Source organism: Dioscorea cayenensis, chromosome 16, assembly GCF_009730915.1.
Source record: "Dioscorea cayenensis subsp. rotundata cultivar TDr96_F1 chromosome 16, TDr96_F1_v2_PseudoChromosome.rev07_lg8_w22 25.fasta, whole genome shotgun sequence".
NCBI classification, from domain to species: domain Eukaryota; kingdom Viridiplantae; phylum Streptophyta; class Magnoliopsida; order Dioscoreales; family Dioscoreaceae; genus Dioscorea; species Dioscorea cayenensis.
In genome coordinates, this window is record NC_052486.1 from 6,547,201 (window position 1) to 6,563,381 (window position 16,181).

General features: G+C 30.8%; 1 protein-coding gene across 1 annotated transcript; it reads left to right on the forward strand.

Annotated features, from left to right (window-relative positions):
• The first annotated feature begins 2,655 nt into the window (after positions 1–2,655).
• On the forward strand, positions 2,656–4,234 carry LOC120279626 (RNA-binding protein Raly-like). The gene is made up of 2 exons (XM_039286551.1): positions 2,656–2,815; positions 3,835–4,234. The coding sequence occupies exons 1-2, from the start codon at positions 2,677–2,679 to the stop codon at positions 4,161–4,163; spliced, it is 468 nt and encodes a 155-aa protein (XP_039142485.1). The 5' UTR covers positions 2,656–2,676; the 3' UTR covers positions 4,164–4,234.
• The last annotated feature ends 11,947 nt before the right edge of the window (positions 4,235–16,181 follow it).

Genomic DNA, 16,181 nt, shown 5'->3' on the forward strand with positions numbered 1-16,181 from the left:
ACCTCAGGAGTAATGGGTAATCCTTGATTTAGAGACCCTTAATAAGGGTCTCCTTTGAAAGTGGTGGTGGAATATAATGTCAAGCAATCCCTGGTGTGGATCCCAAAGTCTCCAACTCAACTATTTCAAAGAAATTCTGACATGGAATACCCACCATTATCATCATAAGAGAAAATCCTTCTTCTAGAACAAGTATTAATTGTTCTCTAGCTGCTTTTAGAACTTGGTCATTTCAAAGATTGGAGATGGCAACTTGACTCTCTTTTGGTATGGCAACTAGAACATAAGGGGAGAGCTAAAAAATATTTGGCCAGAGCAGTTTTCCTGAGCCCAACATCCCCCAAGGACTGTCAAAGGCCTCATCATACCTTTCTTTGCAGATCTTAAGACAAAGGTCAATCCAACTCTAGCTAATAGTTGCAGTAGTATTAGTTCAGCCAATATAATGAGATAAGATAACAAGGTTTGGAACGTACATCTAATGGAAATTGCTCATTCTACTATTTCCTTATTGATGGGGAAATCCAATGCTCATTAACAGCAATACTCTTAAGCCATGGTTAACCTCGCAAGGTCAAGCTTTTCAACTAGCTATCCTAGGACAACAAATTTCTTACACTTAAAAACCTTTCTTCTAGGAGATGCAATAAGCTCCCCACAGCCACCTGTGTTTTATGTCAAGCAGCCATTGACATAACTCTTTATTTTTAATATGACAGTAATTATATATTTATTTATCATAATTTAACTAATTTTTTTTAATTTTTCCAAACCTTGTCCTTGTTAAGATTGTACAAAACTTGTATTTGATATACATTTTATTAAAAAAATGAGAATTTTGAAACTCTTCTCTATGGATTTCCTCACTTCCATTAATCTCTTGAACTGATTTTATGTGAATAAAATTTATGTAAGAGATATATTTTCATTTCTTTTTTTCTTTTTGCTTTTGTTATATATTTCAATTTATTTTTTTAGCTTTTAATAATTGTATTTTTAAATAGATGACTCGAAAGTTTTATCATCCAAGAGTTTTGACAAAACATTTTATTATTATTATTATTATTATTATTTTATGAAAGCAACAAGCATTATCTACACAAGAGGTGTGTGTATAGATCAAAAATTGATTATCCAACCAGCACACCTTGAACCAAAAATACGGGATTTGGATTATGACCTAACACCCTCAACTAGGAAATTATTATAACTAATATTTTCAACGAGTCTTAACCTCGAGGTTTATAAATGTCACACCTCCTTAGGTCATTTGTTTTTATTATAATAATAAGTATATAATTGTTATATAATTGTCTATATATATATATATATATATCTTAGTTGAATAAATGTTAACGTTGATGGCCCCTCTGATTTGATATAAAGTAAAGCACACTTATTCTAAGCTTGGGTTTCATTATCAAGTTGTGAAAGAAGATGCCATTTCCGTTCTGTTTCTGCTTCTTTTTCTTTTTCTTTGATTTAATTAAGAGAAAAGAATTAGATTACTCTCTCACCAAAGACAACGCCAATTAGGGAATAAATCAGATTCAAGAACATTTTTAACAGCTCATAATCATAAAGAGAGTTTCCATAAAATGTATTTTTAAAAAAAAAAACTAGCAAGTCTTCTGACTTTAGTAAGAATTCACAACAGTTTACCAATGATTATAACATAAATTTTCTTTAATCCATGCTCTACATACTTATATAATATTATATATATATATATATATATATATATTATTTTTAAGAAAAAAATCCATTTGCAGGATAAATTCCCTTCTAAAAGATCTAGCTGATATATTTAAATATTTGTTTATTAGATTGTTATTTTATATAATAATCTCTCTAAATTAAATTTTTTAAATGAAACATAAACAAGGCATATGTCAGAGATGTGCGTAGATATAGAGCTATTATCTCAACACATTTATTCTCTCACTTTATATAAATTAAAATTTAAACCTTTCGGCAGAACACAAACATCCTATATAGATCTAGAACTCATTGGCTATATTAAGTATTTTTGTGTTTTCCTATTACCTCATAGTATCCATTTTGAATGTGAGAATTCACATATGCACATATTTATGTCATTTTATATATCTTTGACAGAATCTTTATTTTAGAAATTGTCATGGTGGGGAAATAACAATTAAAATAAATTTTCAAATTTTCAAATTTATAATTTTTTATTAATTATAGATGCTTATCAACCACTGTTATTTTTATTTAAATAATTAAATTTTGTAAAAGATGGTTCGTGGTGTAATTTGGAGTTTGTTTGCTTTGTCATGTACAACTAAAGTGACCTCACAATCAAATATGGCCATCTTAAACCTATTTTCACAACATTTAGTTATTCAAATAAAAATATTTTTTAAATTACTATTAAACTATTTATTTCAATAATATTAATTAAGATGAAATTAGATAAAACACACAATGCTGAGTCTAGTAAATTAAAACTTGATTATTTGAAATGGGTTGGGAAAACAATAATAATACTTTTTCACTTTTGAAAAATTTGGGCATCTCCGCCAATGGGGCAGTAGGCATTGCAGCTAAGTTGTAACTTTTGGTTTCTCTGTATATGTATATAAAGCTTCTATAGGGGCCTATGATCTCCCAAAACCTACAAAACTAGCATTTTGTTTCCTACTCCTCCAAAAGATGAAGAAAGGAATGCTTGTTAGTTGCCTTCTTCTCCTCCAAATCATTATGTTCATTTGGTGTTCGTCTAGTGAAAGTACTACTTTGGATGATGGTGACCCTCATGTGAAGCAACTACAAAGCCAAGAACCTCTTCCAGGTTAGACATGCTTCCATTTGACTTAAATTAATTATACACATTGAGTTGCATGGTTTCAAAAATGATATTAACATTTTTCTTTAAAAAAAAAAAGAATAGGGTGGGATTCAAATTCCAGAACTTCTGTGTGAGACTTTCATATTTTAACATTGGGTACATCAATGTTGGCACAATTATTTTATAAATTTTAGAATACAGATTTATATATAAATTGTTTTGTTCCATTTTCTCCATCTATCTTGCATACATTATAGCAAGTTAAAGTGGCGTTTTATAGTTGTAATGTAGGTTTATATTAAAAAAATTCATTTATTAATTAAGCTTAAAAATTTGAATAAAAATTGTATATAAAATTATGTTTGGAGGCATCATCAAATAGCATAATAAACATTTTTCACCCTAAAATAAAGGACCTCATAAAACATGGATGAAAATGGACAACAAAATCAAACATATGGACAGCAATTATTTAATGTTAACAATGTCAACAAACTAGATATTTTTTTAATATATATATATCATTAATGGGACAAACATATATTGTGATGAAGACAATTGTTCCAAGAAAATGCGAAGAATTGGTTGACACGTGAAATGAGCCTTCATCTAGGGCGTATATTCTTTTCTCTTTTTGTTTGTTTGTTTTTATTTAATTTTTTTTTAATCTTGAACCTGTTTAAGATGGTTATACCATTTAATTCAAAGTTTTACAAAAAAAAAGGCATTTAATGATAATTATTCACATTATAAAAAAATTATATATAAAAGTATAAAAAAATATTTAAACCGCATGGGAGTCAAGTGACTTACACCTAGACTATATTAATATAGTCATTTATTTATTTATTTTATTTGTGTGTTTCCTGACTTATATATTTTAATCTTATGGCCCTTTGTTTTTAAGAGCAAGTGATGAATTAGATGACATGTGATGGATATTCATCTTCACTTCGGAGCTACATGCTTTCATCTTCCTTTTGTTTGTTTGTTTTCCTTTAATTGATTTAAGATATTTGTAGGATTTAATTCAAAAATGGAGACAAACCAAAACAAAACAAAGATAAGAAGAGAGAATGTAGATGAAGATGAAGTGATGAATCTGATTGGATGGGTGAACAAGGCAAAAGGAGGTGGCGGTGGTAGCAGCGGTGGTGGTCATGGAGGCGGCAAAGGTGGAGGTAGGAATGGTGGTAAAGGGAGCCCTGAAATCCACCACCATGCTCCACCTAAGAAAAATAGTGCCATTGGCATATTGATGACAAATCATTCATCCCTTTTATCCTCTATCTTCATCAATATTAGCGTGTACCTTTGGTCTTCTTCTCTTCTAAGTTTTCCGTTGAGTTAGATTCAAGAGTTGTTCTCATTTTTATTCTTAAAAATGAGTATATGATTGAATTAATCAATGAAAAACAATTGTTCAAGGTATGTATTGTTCCAATTTTAGTATATAGATTATCTGAATGCATGTACATTTGATTCTTATGTTGGGTCATATTAAGAGATGACAATCTTAATGACTTTGATGGGTACCTGATCTAGGGTTTAGAAAGGTTTAAAACTTGAAATTAAAACCTGAGCTGACATAGGATAGGTTTGGGATTTGATGCCTTAGGTACCCAAAATCTAATCCCATATATATACATATATATAGGGTAATGTTTTGAAAACCGAACTTGAAAGCAAACCGGCCTCATATTTGGATCATGGGTTGGTCGATCCGACCGAATGACTGGTTTCGGTTGGACCGGATGACGTCATATATATATATATATTTAAAATAATATAAAATTATAAATATTTTGTGTGACAATTAAATAATATATATTAAACTAACAATTTAAAGAAAAGTATTTAATAAGATAAAATCATAATAACAAAGTTAATCTGACATCAAACAAAAACAAATATAATCCTATATAGTTTTTCAAATTTTAAAAAAAAAATTCAAAATAGCACAAAATTTTACAAGTTAACCACAACATCCATACATAAATATGAAAGCCTACCAAATCAACAACATAGTAAAAACTTGCCAAGTTAACAACGACATCTATGCATAAATATAAAAGTCTACAAAAACAACAATATAGCAAAAACTTAACAAGTTAACCACAACATCCATACATAAATATAAAATCTATCAAATTAACACCATAGCAAAAACTTAACAAGTTAACCACAACATCCATACATAAATATGAAAGTCTACCTAATCAACAACATAGCAAAAACATTTTCATCTAATTTCTTAAAGGAGATGTAATCATGCAAGCCAATTTTCTTCATCCAACTCATTGGTAGTCATTCCTTGGAACCAACCATTGAATATATTATCATCATCCTCAATGACCACAATATCATCTTCATTACCACCTAAAAAAGTCATAAGAATATTAAATATCAACGAATTAACTATTGTAAAAATAATAGTTCAAAAACTTAATAAGATTAATCTTTAGATAAGTTGGTTGATTCGTCATCCATTCTTGGTTGCTCTTCTAACATAGATTCCAATCCATCATAATCAAGTCTTCCTTCCGGTTCTTCTTCCACCATCCAAAATTCGGTCTTATCAATACACCCATAATCAATTGGATCATAAGATTTATCTTTTGAAGCCAACCTAGGGGAAAAAATTAAATCAATGTTATATGAAGTATTTTATGAGAGTAAAAAAACACAAATATTTGTACCTATGTTGCAAACGTAGGTTATAATGAACATATACTAAGTCATTGAGTCTTTGGTGCTCCAATATATTTCTTTTCTTGGTATGTATATGTTCAAATACACTCCAATTGCGTTCGCACCAAGAAAAAGAAACAGTTTGACTAAGAATCCTAATTACCAACTTTTGCAAATTAAGAACATCACAACCAAAGAATTTCCACCATTCATCTACAAAAATGTATAGCAAAAATATGTTAATATATTAAACAATCATAAGATTAAAAAATCAATTATATGTCATATAAGTTAAAATATAGTGATTTCATTCTTACTAGGAGCAGTAGTTTTGCTAGTGTTTAAAGCAACTGGGCGAGCAAAACTCTTTTGTCTTTCCCTAGATACTTTCATCTCTTCCATGAGTTCACTTGGTTTAAGCATTTGTTTGTTGCTCGATTACATCAAGTATGCCTCGTTGAACCTCCAATTTTTGGCACAAGTTATGCTCATCAAACTGAAATGCCCGATTCAACCAATATGCCAAACATGAATTCCCGTACATAAAGTCCTATTCCACCGCTCTTTGATAATTGAAGTGTAAGGCTTGTACAAATGTTTCTTCCTTTTGAACAATTCTTTAATGCCTTTCCGAGCCCTATATGTTCCATCATACACATATCCCATTGCCAGCTTTTCATTAGAATCACAAATCCGTAACAAACGAATCAATGGGCCCATTATCTTCACAATTATCAAGCAATTTATACAAAATCATACACATAACCCATTTATGATTGTTATCTTTGAAGCAAGAATGACCAAGCTATGAACAGTAGGCATTTCAGAAATATCTTTCATAATCAAATTTATAGAATGAGTGGCACATGGAGACCAATAAATATGAACATACTTCTCTATAATCTTCATTCCAGCAGCCTTGTAATTTGCTCCATTATTTGTCACCATATGAACTACATTTTTAGGACCAACTATTTCAATAATTTCATAAAAGAGATTGCACAATGTATCCGCATTTGTAATAAAGCCTAAAGCATCAACTAACTTAATAAATGATATCCCTTTAGGAGAATATACTAGAAAATTGATCAAAGATCTTTGTCTAGAATTTGTCCATCCATCACCCATGATTGTGCATCCTATTTCAGCCCAATTTTTTTTGAAAACTATCAATAGTCAACTTTACTTGTTGCATGAAATCTCTTAACAAGTTAACTCTTAATGCACGATAACTAGGAATAGTATAACCATGGCCCATACTTGTTATCTTGCTAATTGCAACTTATAAAAAAAGGAGAGCCAATAGCATTTAGTGGAATGCATACATGATAAAACCACATCGCAATCGACATATCAGTATCATGCCATTTCTCCTTGCTTTGCAAAGAAGTCTTTATATTTGGTTGGGTAGGATCGGCAATTCCATGTGTAAAATATGATTCAATGCCAGAAGAAGCTTTTCTTTTGCCTGTTGAATTTGCACCCACACAAGTACTACTTTTGCCTACTTGACAAGAAGTGTCTTCAACATCATGTACCTTTAAGTTCATCAAAACATCCTTTCTTCTCTTTGGCCTTTTGAACATTCTCTTTTAATGATCCTTGCATCAAGAACCGAACATCTAAAAGTACTCACTTGCATGAACCAACATTGCCTTTTGATCCAACAAGATGTTGCTTCATTCTGTTAATCCCTCCTTATGCATTTTGTTTATGACAAAAATTGCAAACCAATAATCTTTTTCCTTGAGAATTTTGCCCCTCACTTATATATCTCCATGCATTGTCTTTTTTTGTTTAATATTTACACTAGTAGATTGCACTTCATTCGATGGTGTCGATCCCGATTCATTAGTATCCATTTTGTCTGAATCTATATAAGATTAAAGAAAACAAAGATGTTATACATGAACATGAATGGAATGATAAATTTAAGAAACATTATCTAAGTGCATGTATATTAAAAGCTCATTACTCATTACAAAATCACACCAATAAAGTCAGTTTAAAAACAATGATGACCACTACCCATCTAATCTCAAAAGAAGTAACTCATAAGTAAAGAAGCTCCACAAAACATAAGAATAACAGAGCTTATACTGAACTTCACATTTTCATTGTTAAAACATTTTTATTGTACATTTTTATAACTTATGCCCAATCAATTTGGAGGTAAAACCCAGTTCTATTTCACGTTCAAAAACCATTTACTCAAGAGATAATACTTGAAAAAATTAAACATCAAGGCATAACCCCAATATACTTAATAGCAAATAACAAACTATTACAAAAAATAAAATAAAATAAAATAAAAAAGATGGATTATTTATCAAAAAGCTGAAATAAGGTACAATCCTTAAAGAAGTTGATCATACAAAGATATTAGTTCTATGAAGCCATGTAACTTTGCAATAATCAAAGATAGACATTGATATCTGCAAAATAATACCCTAAACAAACTGAAACAATCCAAAGATAAACAACAATAAAGAGTTAATAGATCCACATTGTTTAAAGAAAAACAAATTGAAAACCTTCTGATAAAAATGTGACACCTTAGATCAACAACAATAAGTATTGGACTTGCAAAAGGAAAGTTAACAGAAAGAAAAAATGGATACTATAAGAGGATTTATATCATACAGAATGAAAATTCAATTAGATAACAGTAACACTGGATGTTCCATCCATGATCTATCCAGACAAGCTTATCAAATGACAAAAAATAAATTGACGCAAAAGACAATGGTACAAAACACTAAACAGATATACAAATATACAATGATCCATATGCATCTACTGAGGACATGTATAGAAAAAAACATCACCTAGCAAGAAAATACATCAAAAGATTCAAAATTCACATTCAATTCATTCCAGCATCACATATCAACAATCATCTACAAGTTCTAGCAAGCACTACTACATCTTTGTGGGTATAAAAGCATGCTTCTTACGTATCTCTAACTGCCAGAGGGTATTAACTATTAAGGAGCAGTGACTTCTTCTACTTGAGAGCCACAAGCTAGTTCTACAGCCCAGCAAACTTAGTCCTCACTCCTCAAGATCTGCTTAGCATCCTATATGACTAGCTCATTCACCCCTTCTTCCTGGAGCCTATACCTCAACTTCTTCATCGACACTATGAGAATCAGAACATTAAGAAGATGAGATCATGAGAAAAATGAATGAGAACATTAATCGGAAGATGAGAACATTGAGAAGATGAGAAGAATGAATGAATGAGAGCAGGAAGCTGTCGGCTGTGAGTCTGGACTCTCTGGATAGAGAGAAAGACAACATTCCAAAAGAAAAGAATCAACCAAATTCAGAATCTTGGTTTTTGCCCTGTTTCGGTCTAACCGGCTTGTTTACCGGTTTTAGCCTGGTTTGACTGATTCCAAGGTTGATATTAACTTGAATTGGACTATAGTCCAGTTTCCAATTTTTCCAGTCGGACTAGCTGATCCAGTCAGGTTTTCAAAACATTGATCTAGGGTTTAGAAAGGTTTGAAACTTGAAATTAAAACCTGAGTTGACTTAGTATAGATTTTGGATTTGACGCGTTAGGAACCCAAAACCTAAGCCTATATATATAGCTCTATAGTAAGGATCAAATGGGCCTCTTCCAAATAACAGTTTTAGTTGTGGCCTATGCCATGTTATTAATAGTGCTAAACAAAATATTCGTCTAGGTTGATAGATGAGAATGATGGCACTAGTATCAACACACATGAACAAGTCCACTTTTTTGAATTTATGCTAAATATTACATGGAAAACGGCCTTTGTATGACACATTACACATGAGTGTAGAGGAGGAATTATTAATGTTCTTGCACACCATAAGATATAATCAATGCAATCGTGTTATTGCACATAATTTCTTGAGATCTAGAAAAACCATTAGTAGGTACTTCTACCACATGTTGTTTGCAATCGGGAATTACAACATGAATAGGTGAGACCACTAAGTACACAAACACATCCATATATAACTATAAGGAGAACACTATATCCATACTTTAAGGTATTGTTGTATTAGATTTGAAATAATCATACTTTTTAAGAAGTAATTCTAATATATAATATTTAATGTTAGGATTGTATTGGGGTGTTGGATGAGACACATATTCATGCCTCTCTCCTATCATCTGAAATAGTTGCATTTCAAGGAAGAAAACCATGCCCCAACACAAAATGTCCTCGTAGCTATAGATTTTGACTTGCATTTTACTTATGTTCTTGATGGTTGGGAAGGATCAGTATATAATTCTTTAGTTCTCGGCGATACACTTGAAAGACCTAATGGGGTTAATAGTCCCATAAGATATTTAACTTCTTTATTTTATATGATATAGACTACGTAATAAAATAAATATAATAACTCAATTTACTATAATCATCTCTTGTAATTAGGAAATTATTACTTGGTTGATGTCGGACATGCCATAAGACCCGGTTTTATATCTCCTTATAGTGGTGTTAGGTATCATCTAAAAGAGTTTGGCTCATGGACACCTACAAATCTTGAGGAACTTTTTAATCTAGAACACTCATCTCCACATACCACCATTGAGCGAGCATTTGGTTCTTTGAAGGGGCACTTTAAAGTCCTCACTTCTAGGCCCTTTTTTTTTTCTTTTTAAGACACAATCAAAACTCATATTGACATGTTGTATCTTACACCATTACATCATTAGTGCGATGAAGATGACTTCATTTCTTTTGAGGAAGATTGGATATCACAACAGTCTTCACAAACCATCGTTAGGGAACAATAAGAAGAAGCATAAGAATGGGATGCTCATTGTGATCAAATTGCAGTCGAGATGTGAGCAAATAAGTAGTTATATTCACAGTTAATTTTCACCAACTAAAGCATCATATGTTCTTACATTATATGTTATGTTGTTGCATGGTGATTTTTCATTTTGTGTTCTTGTTATGCTATGACCTAATAACTATTGCCTAATGTAATATAATGCTAACTGTTTATATAGAAAGATGTTGTATATTTTTCCTTTGGTATGTAACAACATATAATTAAACATTTTTGGCTCTTTATAAACTTGAATTATGTTATGCTTAGTATTCTTATATTTTAATCTCTTTATTTTATGCATCATTTTACAATTTTCAGTGTTCTTGCGTATTTGACATGCAATATTGTAGAATGGAGGGATATAATGCATCTAAAGGAAGCCAAGCATCATCATTTATGAAGACCACATCAAGGGCATCAAGAAATAAGACATGGACAACAACTGAATGTCGATACTTAGTAAGATTTATGGCAACCCAAGTTGAGGAGGGATTCAAAGTAGACAAGGGCTTCAAACCACAAGCAATTCATAATGCTATTCAAGCCATGAAAAAAGTATTCGGGGTGACAGTCACGGAGGCCAATGTAAGTTCTCAAATCAAGACAATACGGAGAAGTTGTGCAAGAGTTACAAAATTAAAGGAAATGAGTGGCATGGGTTGGGATGACAATTCAGAAATGATCATTAATTTTTTTGTTATCTTTCACATTGTGATTCCAATTGATCATGCTATTACTTAATTTATAAATTACAAATCCATCGATAAGATGAGGCATATTTGAACAAGCGTATTGATGATTATGATATGATTGAGACTATATGTGGTAATGATCAAGCTTGCAGTCATCATGTGGTGCGGTTTGGAGATAGTATTGGTACACAATTGGATGATAACATGGGGCCAAAAGAATTTCCTCCCACAAAGAATTTTAATGATATGTTCTTCGGGGAGGCAAATGTACACATTAATGAATTTCCATTGATCCATAGTCAACCCAATCCTTTTGAACCCACGTCAGCAACAAGCCCAACACATAGAAGGAAGGGAAAAGGTAAGGGCAAGTCAAATGTCAAGGATGATGCACTCCGCAAGTTAGCTACCACTATTAGAAATGCATTCAAATCAGTTAGATCCAATCATTGGTGATCTTTGCAAATGAACTTCAAGATGAGTGCATTAAAGGGACACAAAATGGTTATTCCATTGAACAATCTATCATGCTATATGAGCACTTGATGGCTGACGGTACACAAACTCACACCTTATTTGGAATGTATGAGAACTTTATCAAGGTTTGGTCGAATAAATTCTTTACTTTCATTTTCTAAATCCCAAATTACTTAACTTAGGAATATGACCTAATTTTCTATATTTAGTTTTATTCTACCCGACGTCATCTTGCTTGGTGGCTTTGTTAGTTGTAATGGAGATCATGCGATGCGCATCTTATCTAGAGACAACATTAGTTTATGATGTTTCTACCATGTTTTTATTTGCTTATGTTTCTTGAGTTTACTCGTGTCAAGTACTTCTCAATTGAGTAGTAAGCCCATGGACTCGGTTCGGTGGGATTTAAGATGGAACCAAGACATGTGTGAGCTAACTCCACACGATTTAGATCTACAATAAAAACTATTTTAAATTTTAAAATATGATTAAGGGTACGTTAGGTAATTTACCCCCTCAAACCCTTTACCATTTTTCTTTCCCCCTTCTTCTTCGTTCACATCGTCGTCCGTTGAAGTGGTTGAGTAACGCAAGGCTAGGAAAGAGACTAAGAGCCTTCATGCTAAGCTTCAAGAAAAGGTTAATAAGAAGGTAGAGGAGTTAGAAGAGGAGAGAAGGATGCTTTGAGTTGCTGAGATTTAGAGAGGGGAAGCGAGTCCAGATGAAGCTTTCTGAGGCTAAGATCATTATGGAAGTTATATGATCAAGGGGTCACTGCGATCTCAATATCCTCCATGAAGTCGAGCTTCTCTTCATCTCCTTCTTCTATAGCTAATCTAGGGTTCCTTCTTGTCTCTTTTTTTTCTCTTTCCCAGACCCAAGTATTGTTTTCCTCACATGCTTCCAGTGGCTGAAATTATTAAAGAGAAGCAAGTCCAGATGAAGCTTTCTAACCGTCATTACAAACACAACGATTTTTACATGCTTGGTATCCTTTCTCATGAATGGATGTTTAGATTTGACAAAGCTTGGTATCTCATTTTTTTGGTGGGATTCAATATAACTCTTCATTTCATCCTTTGCCAATCCATTTGAAAGATGGTTTTTTAAAAGGTTTTCAATTTGCCATAAGAAATTTTTGTTTAACTATACAACATTTGAATTCATATGCCATCATTACAAACACATACTTCATCCCCTAATGTGCAAATGTGAACCAAAAGTTATCCTCAGATCAACCTTCTAATCCATGAATTAATTTAGATTTTTTAGTGAGAATTAAAATTTAAATTGTGTATTTGAAAGAGTAATGTATGTTTTTTTTTAAGAAATTGGCAAACATAATTATTACAATAACATACAAGAAAAGGGAAGAGTAACTTAATTTAAGTTTAAAGAAAACACTCTAAGCAAAAACAAATACAATGTTTAAGAAAATAAATTCATATCCTTTCCCTTTTCATGCTTGGGGAAGCACAGACCACACCGCTACTCAACAAAAATGAGAAACACATCTGAGTCATTTTTCCCTTACAATTATCCATCATCATAGTTAATCTTCTTACCTAAATGAAAAAAAATACAACACAAAATATAAGAACTAATTTTGATACAAAATTCCAAGATAAGATGAAATTTGAACGCATGCTCTATGATTTTGAAAATGGATATGAAAAAGTTGCAAATTCTTCTATACATGTTTTTCTATCATATTATATTATATTATACATATCAAAATCATCTAATGAGAAAACATAAATTCATTTATAATGTTACTGATCACATTGGAATACATGTGTCCTTTGCATAATGATCAACATAAGGAAGCTTTATCATTTCTCAGATGTACATATAACCTACCACCAACCATTCAAAAAAAAACTATTCAAAATTCCAAGAAAACCAATCTAATAACTAGGTGTTGATATCTAAATTATGAGTAGCTAAAAAATATGAAATCAGATTGTAGCTTTCATAAAATGTGTCTTTCTTAGCTATCAGGCTACAAACAAGTCTGCAATTGCATCAAATGGCATATAGGAAGACTGCAGAACTTGTTCTTCATAATAGTTTTAACAAATCTTCTGTATAATCATGTGTTCTTCCACAACTAATCTCAAAACATAAAAAACAAAAACAAAATATGTTGCATTATCACTACCAAATAAGATTAAAAAAAAAAAAGAGAATTCACCCATTGGCCGGTGGATAAGAATCCCTTACATTGGAAAGATCTAGTCTCATGGCATGGCCCAACAATTCTTGGCCATTCAATTCAAGTCCCTGGATCTACAACACAACAATACATGGGCCTGGGAAAGAGAAGTGAGGAGACGAGAAGGAACTCTAGATCGGCTGCAGAAGGCTCTCAGCCTTTTCCCTTGCCTTGCGTTCTTCAGCTGCTTCAATGGACAAAGATGTGAATGAAAAATAAAGGGAAAAGAAAAAAGGGGAAAGGTTTTGGGAAGGTAAATTATCTAATTTACCCTTAATCATATTTTAAAATAAAAAATAGCTTTTTACTATAGATCTAAATCGTGTGGAGCTGGTTCACCAATAGCTCGGTTCCATCTTAAATCCCACGGAACCGAGTCAGTGGTATCACCACTCCTTCTGAATTATGTGGTGGAATGTATGTGGAATTTTAGTAGAATGAGTGTGGTATATATGATGAGGACACATTTACTATTAACTACTTGATTAGATATGTGCCTTAGCTATCTATGTTGATTTTTTTCCTTATTATTTGGTTGCACTTAGTATTTGTTAGATATATTAATGGTATTCTCTTGGACACCATATTGAAAGAGTTGGTTCAAGGATTGACTTCCATATTGTTAATATGTAACACAAGTTAGAAGTGAGTAATTAACTTCATATCATGTTATCAAATTTATTACAACAATGTTGAGCTTGTTTTTAGTTGTTTGTTAAAGGGATTTGCACATCTGGAATAAGATATTGGTTTTTTTAGACCTGGTTTCAATGGACATTCAATATGTAAATTGAGTTGTATGAAATAAAAAATCTGTATATATATAGATTTTTGGTTTCATTGGAATTTGCTATCTGTGATAGAGCTTGAACTTGGAGACTTCTTGGAATATAGCCAGTCAATTATCTCTTTGTTCTCACATTCTCCCTTGCAGACCTGTGTTTTGGTGGTTGAGTTTTTTAATTGTTTCATTCCCATATTTGTCCTAGGATTTTTTTTATTATATATACATAATATTAATCTTAATAGTACTTAAATCCCTCTCATGCCTCCATTTACTCGCTTCTAATTTGCCTTTGTTTATTTATTTATTTATTGAGTTGAGTGGGCCTCACACCACCCACTGTTCCTCTCTCAATACATATATGATATTACTATATAATATATATACATACATTATATAAAGTTGATCCCCTAAGAGCCTTGACATGCCATTTGGAGCAACATGATTGGGTCATATTTTATCATATATATATATATATATATATATTGTTTTAAAATACAAACATATTAGCAATATGATTGGGTCATATATTATAATATTATATATATATATATATATAAGTATTGTTTTAAAATACAAACATATTATTTTTTAATGATGAATTCAACTTATAAATTTAATAATGATAAATATATCACACTAAACAAAATTAAATTTGTATTTTTCCAAAATAAATATTAGATATCTAAAAAAATTAATATCATTTATAATATATATATATATATATATATTTAATAATGGGTCATATATTATCATATATATATATATATATTGTTTTAAAATACAAACATATTAGCAATATGATTGGGTCATATATTATAATATTATATATATATATATATATATATATATATATATATATATATATATATATATATTGTTTTAAAATACAAACATATTATTTTTTTTAATGATGAATTCAACTTATAAATTTAATAATGATAAATATATCGTACTAAACAAAATAAATTTATATTTTTCCAAAATAAATATTTGTTATCTAAAAAAATTAATATCATTTATAATATATATATATATATATATATATATATTGCAGTAATAAACATAAATGTAATTTTCTATCAAAATATAACAACAATTGTTACTATTTTAAAATTGTATCTCACATTCTATTGTTTCATATGGTTTAAAAAATAGAGGTGAGCTGATTCATGTATTTATCATATTTATTTGAGGTAAGTACATTTTTCCCTTTTCATATGTATATTATCTTTATGTTTTAGTTATAATGTCTAAATGACAAATCTATGATAGATTCTTCATTTTTTTTTAAATATTTTAGTTAATTTCTTGAGTATATGGATTTATATATTTATTCAATTTTTTTTAGCTTCTAGATTATTATCTTGCGGATCATTATTTGATTATTTCAACATTTTATTTTTTTTCCCCTCACTTTTTCCAAATTTAATCTTTAGCAATTGAAAGAATTATTCTATCATTGAATTATTCTATCATTGAATTATGTTACTTATCTCTCAATTTATATGATAAGATTTCTCTAAGAAAAGTGACAAGGTCCACTTGCGTATTTTCCGCAAGTGCACGGGTTTGTCGAAGTAATAATCCCGGGTGAGCGGGTATCGAATCCACAGGGAGTAGGGAATAAAAACACTTAATTCGCTTCTTAGCTATGTGAAAGATCAGTAGTGATAATTGTGACAA

Coding starts and splice junctions, on each gene's coding strand:
- LOC120279626 (XM_039286551.1), top strand. CDS start 2,677: ATGAAGAAAGGAATGCTTGTTAGTTGCCTTCTTCTCCTCCAAATCATT. Junction 2,816..3,834: donor AAGCCAAGAACCTCTTCCAG/GTTAGACATGCT, acceptor AGATATTTGTAG/GATTTAATTCAAAAATGGAG.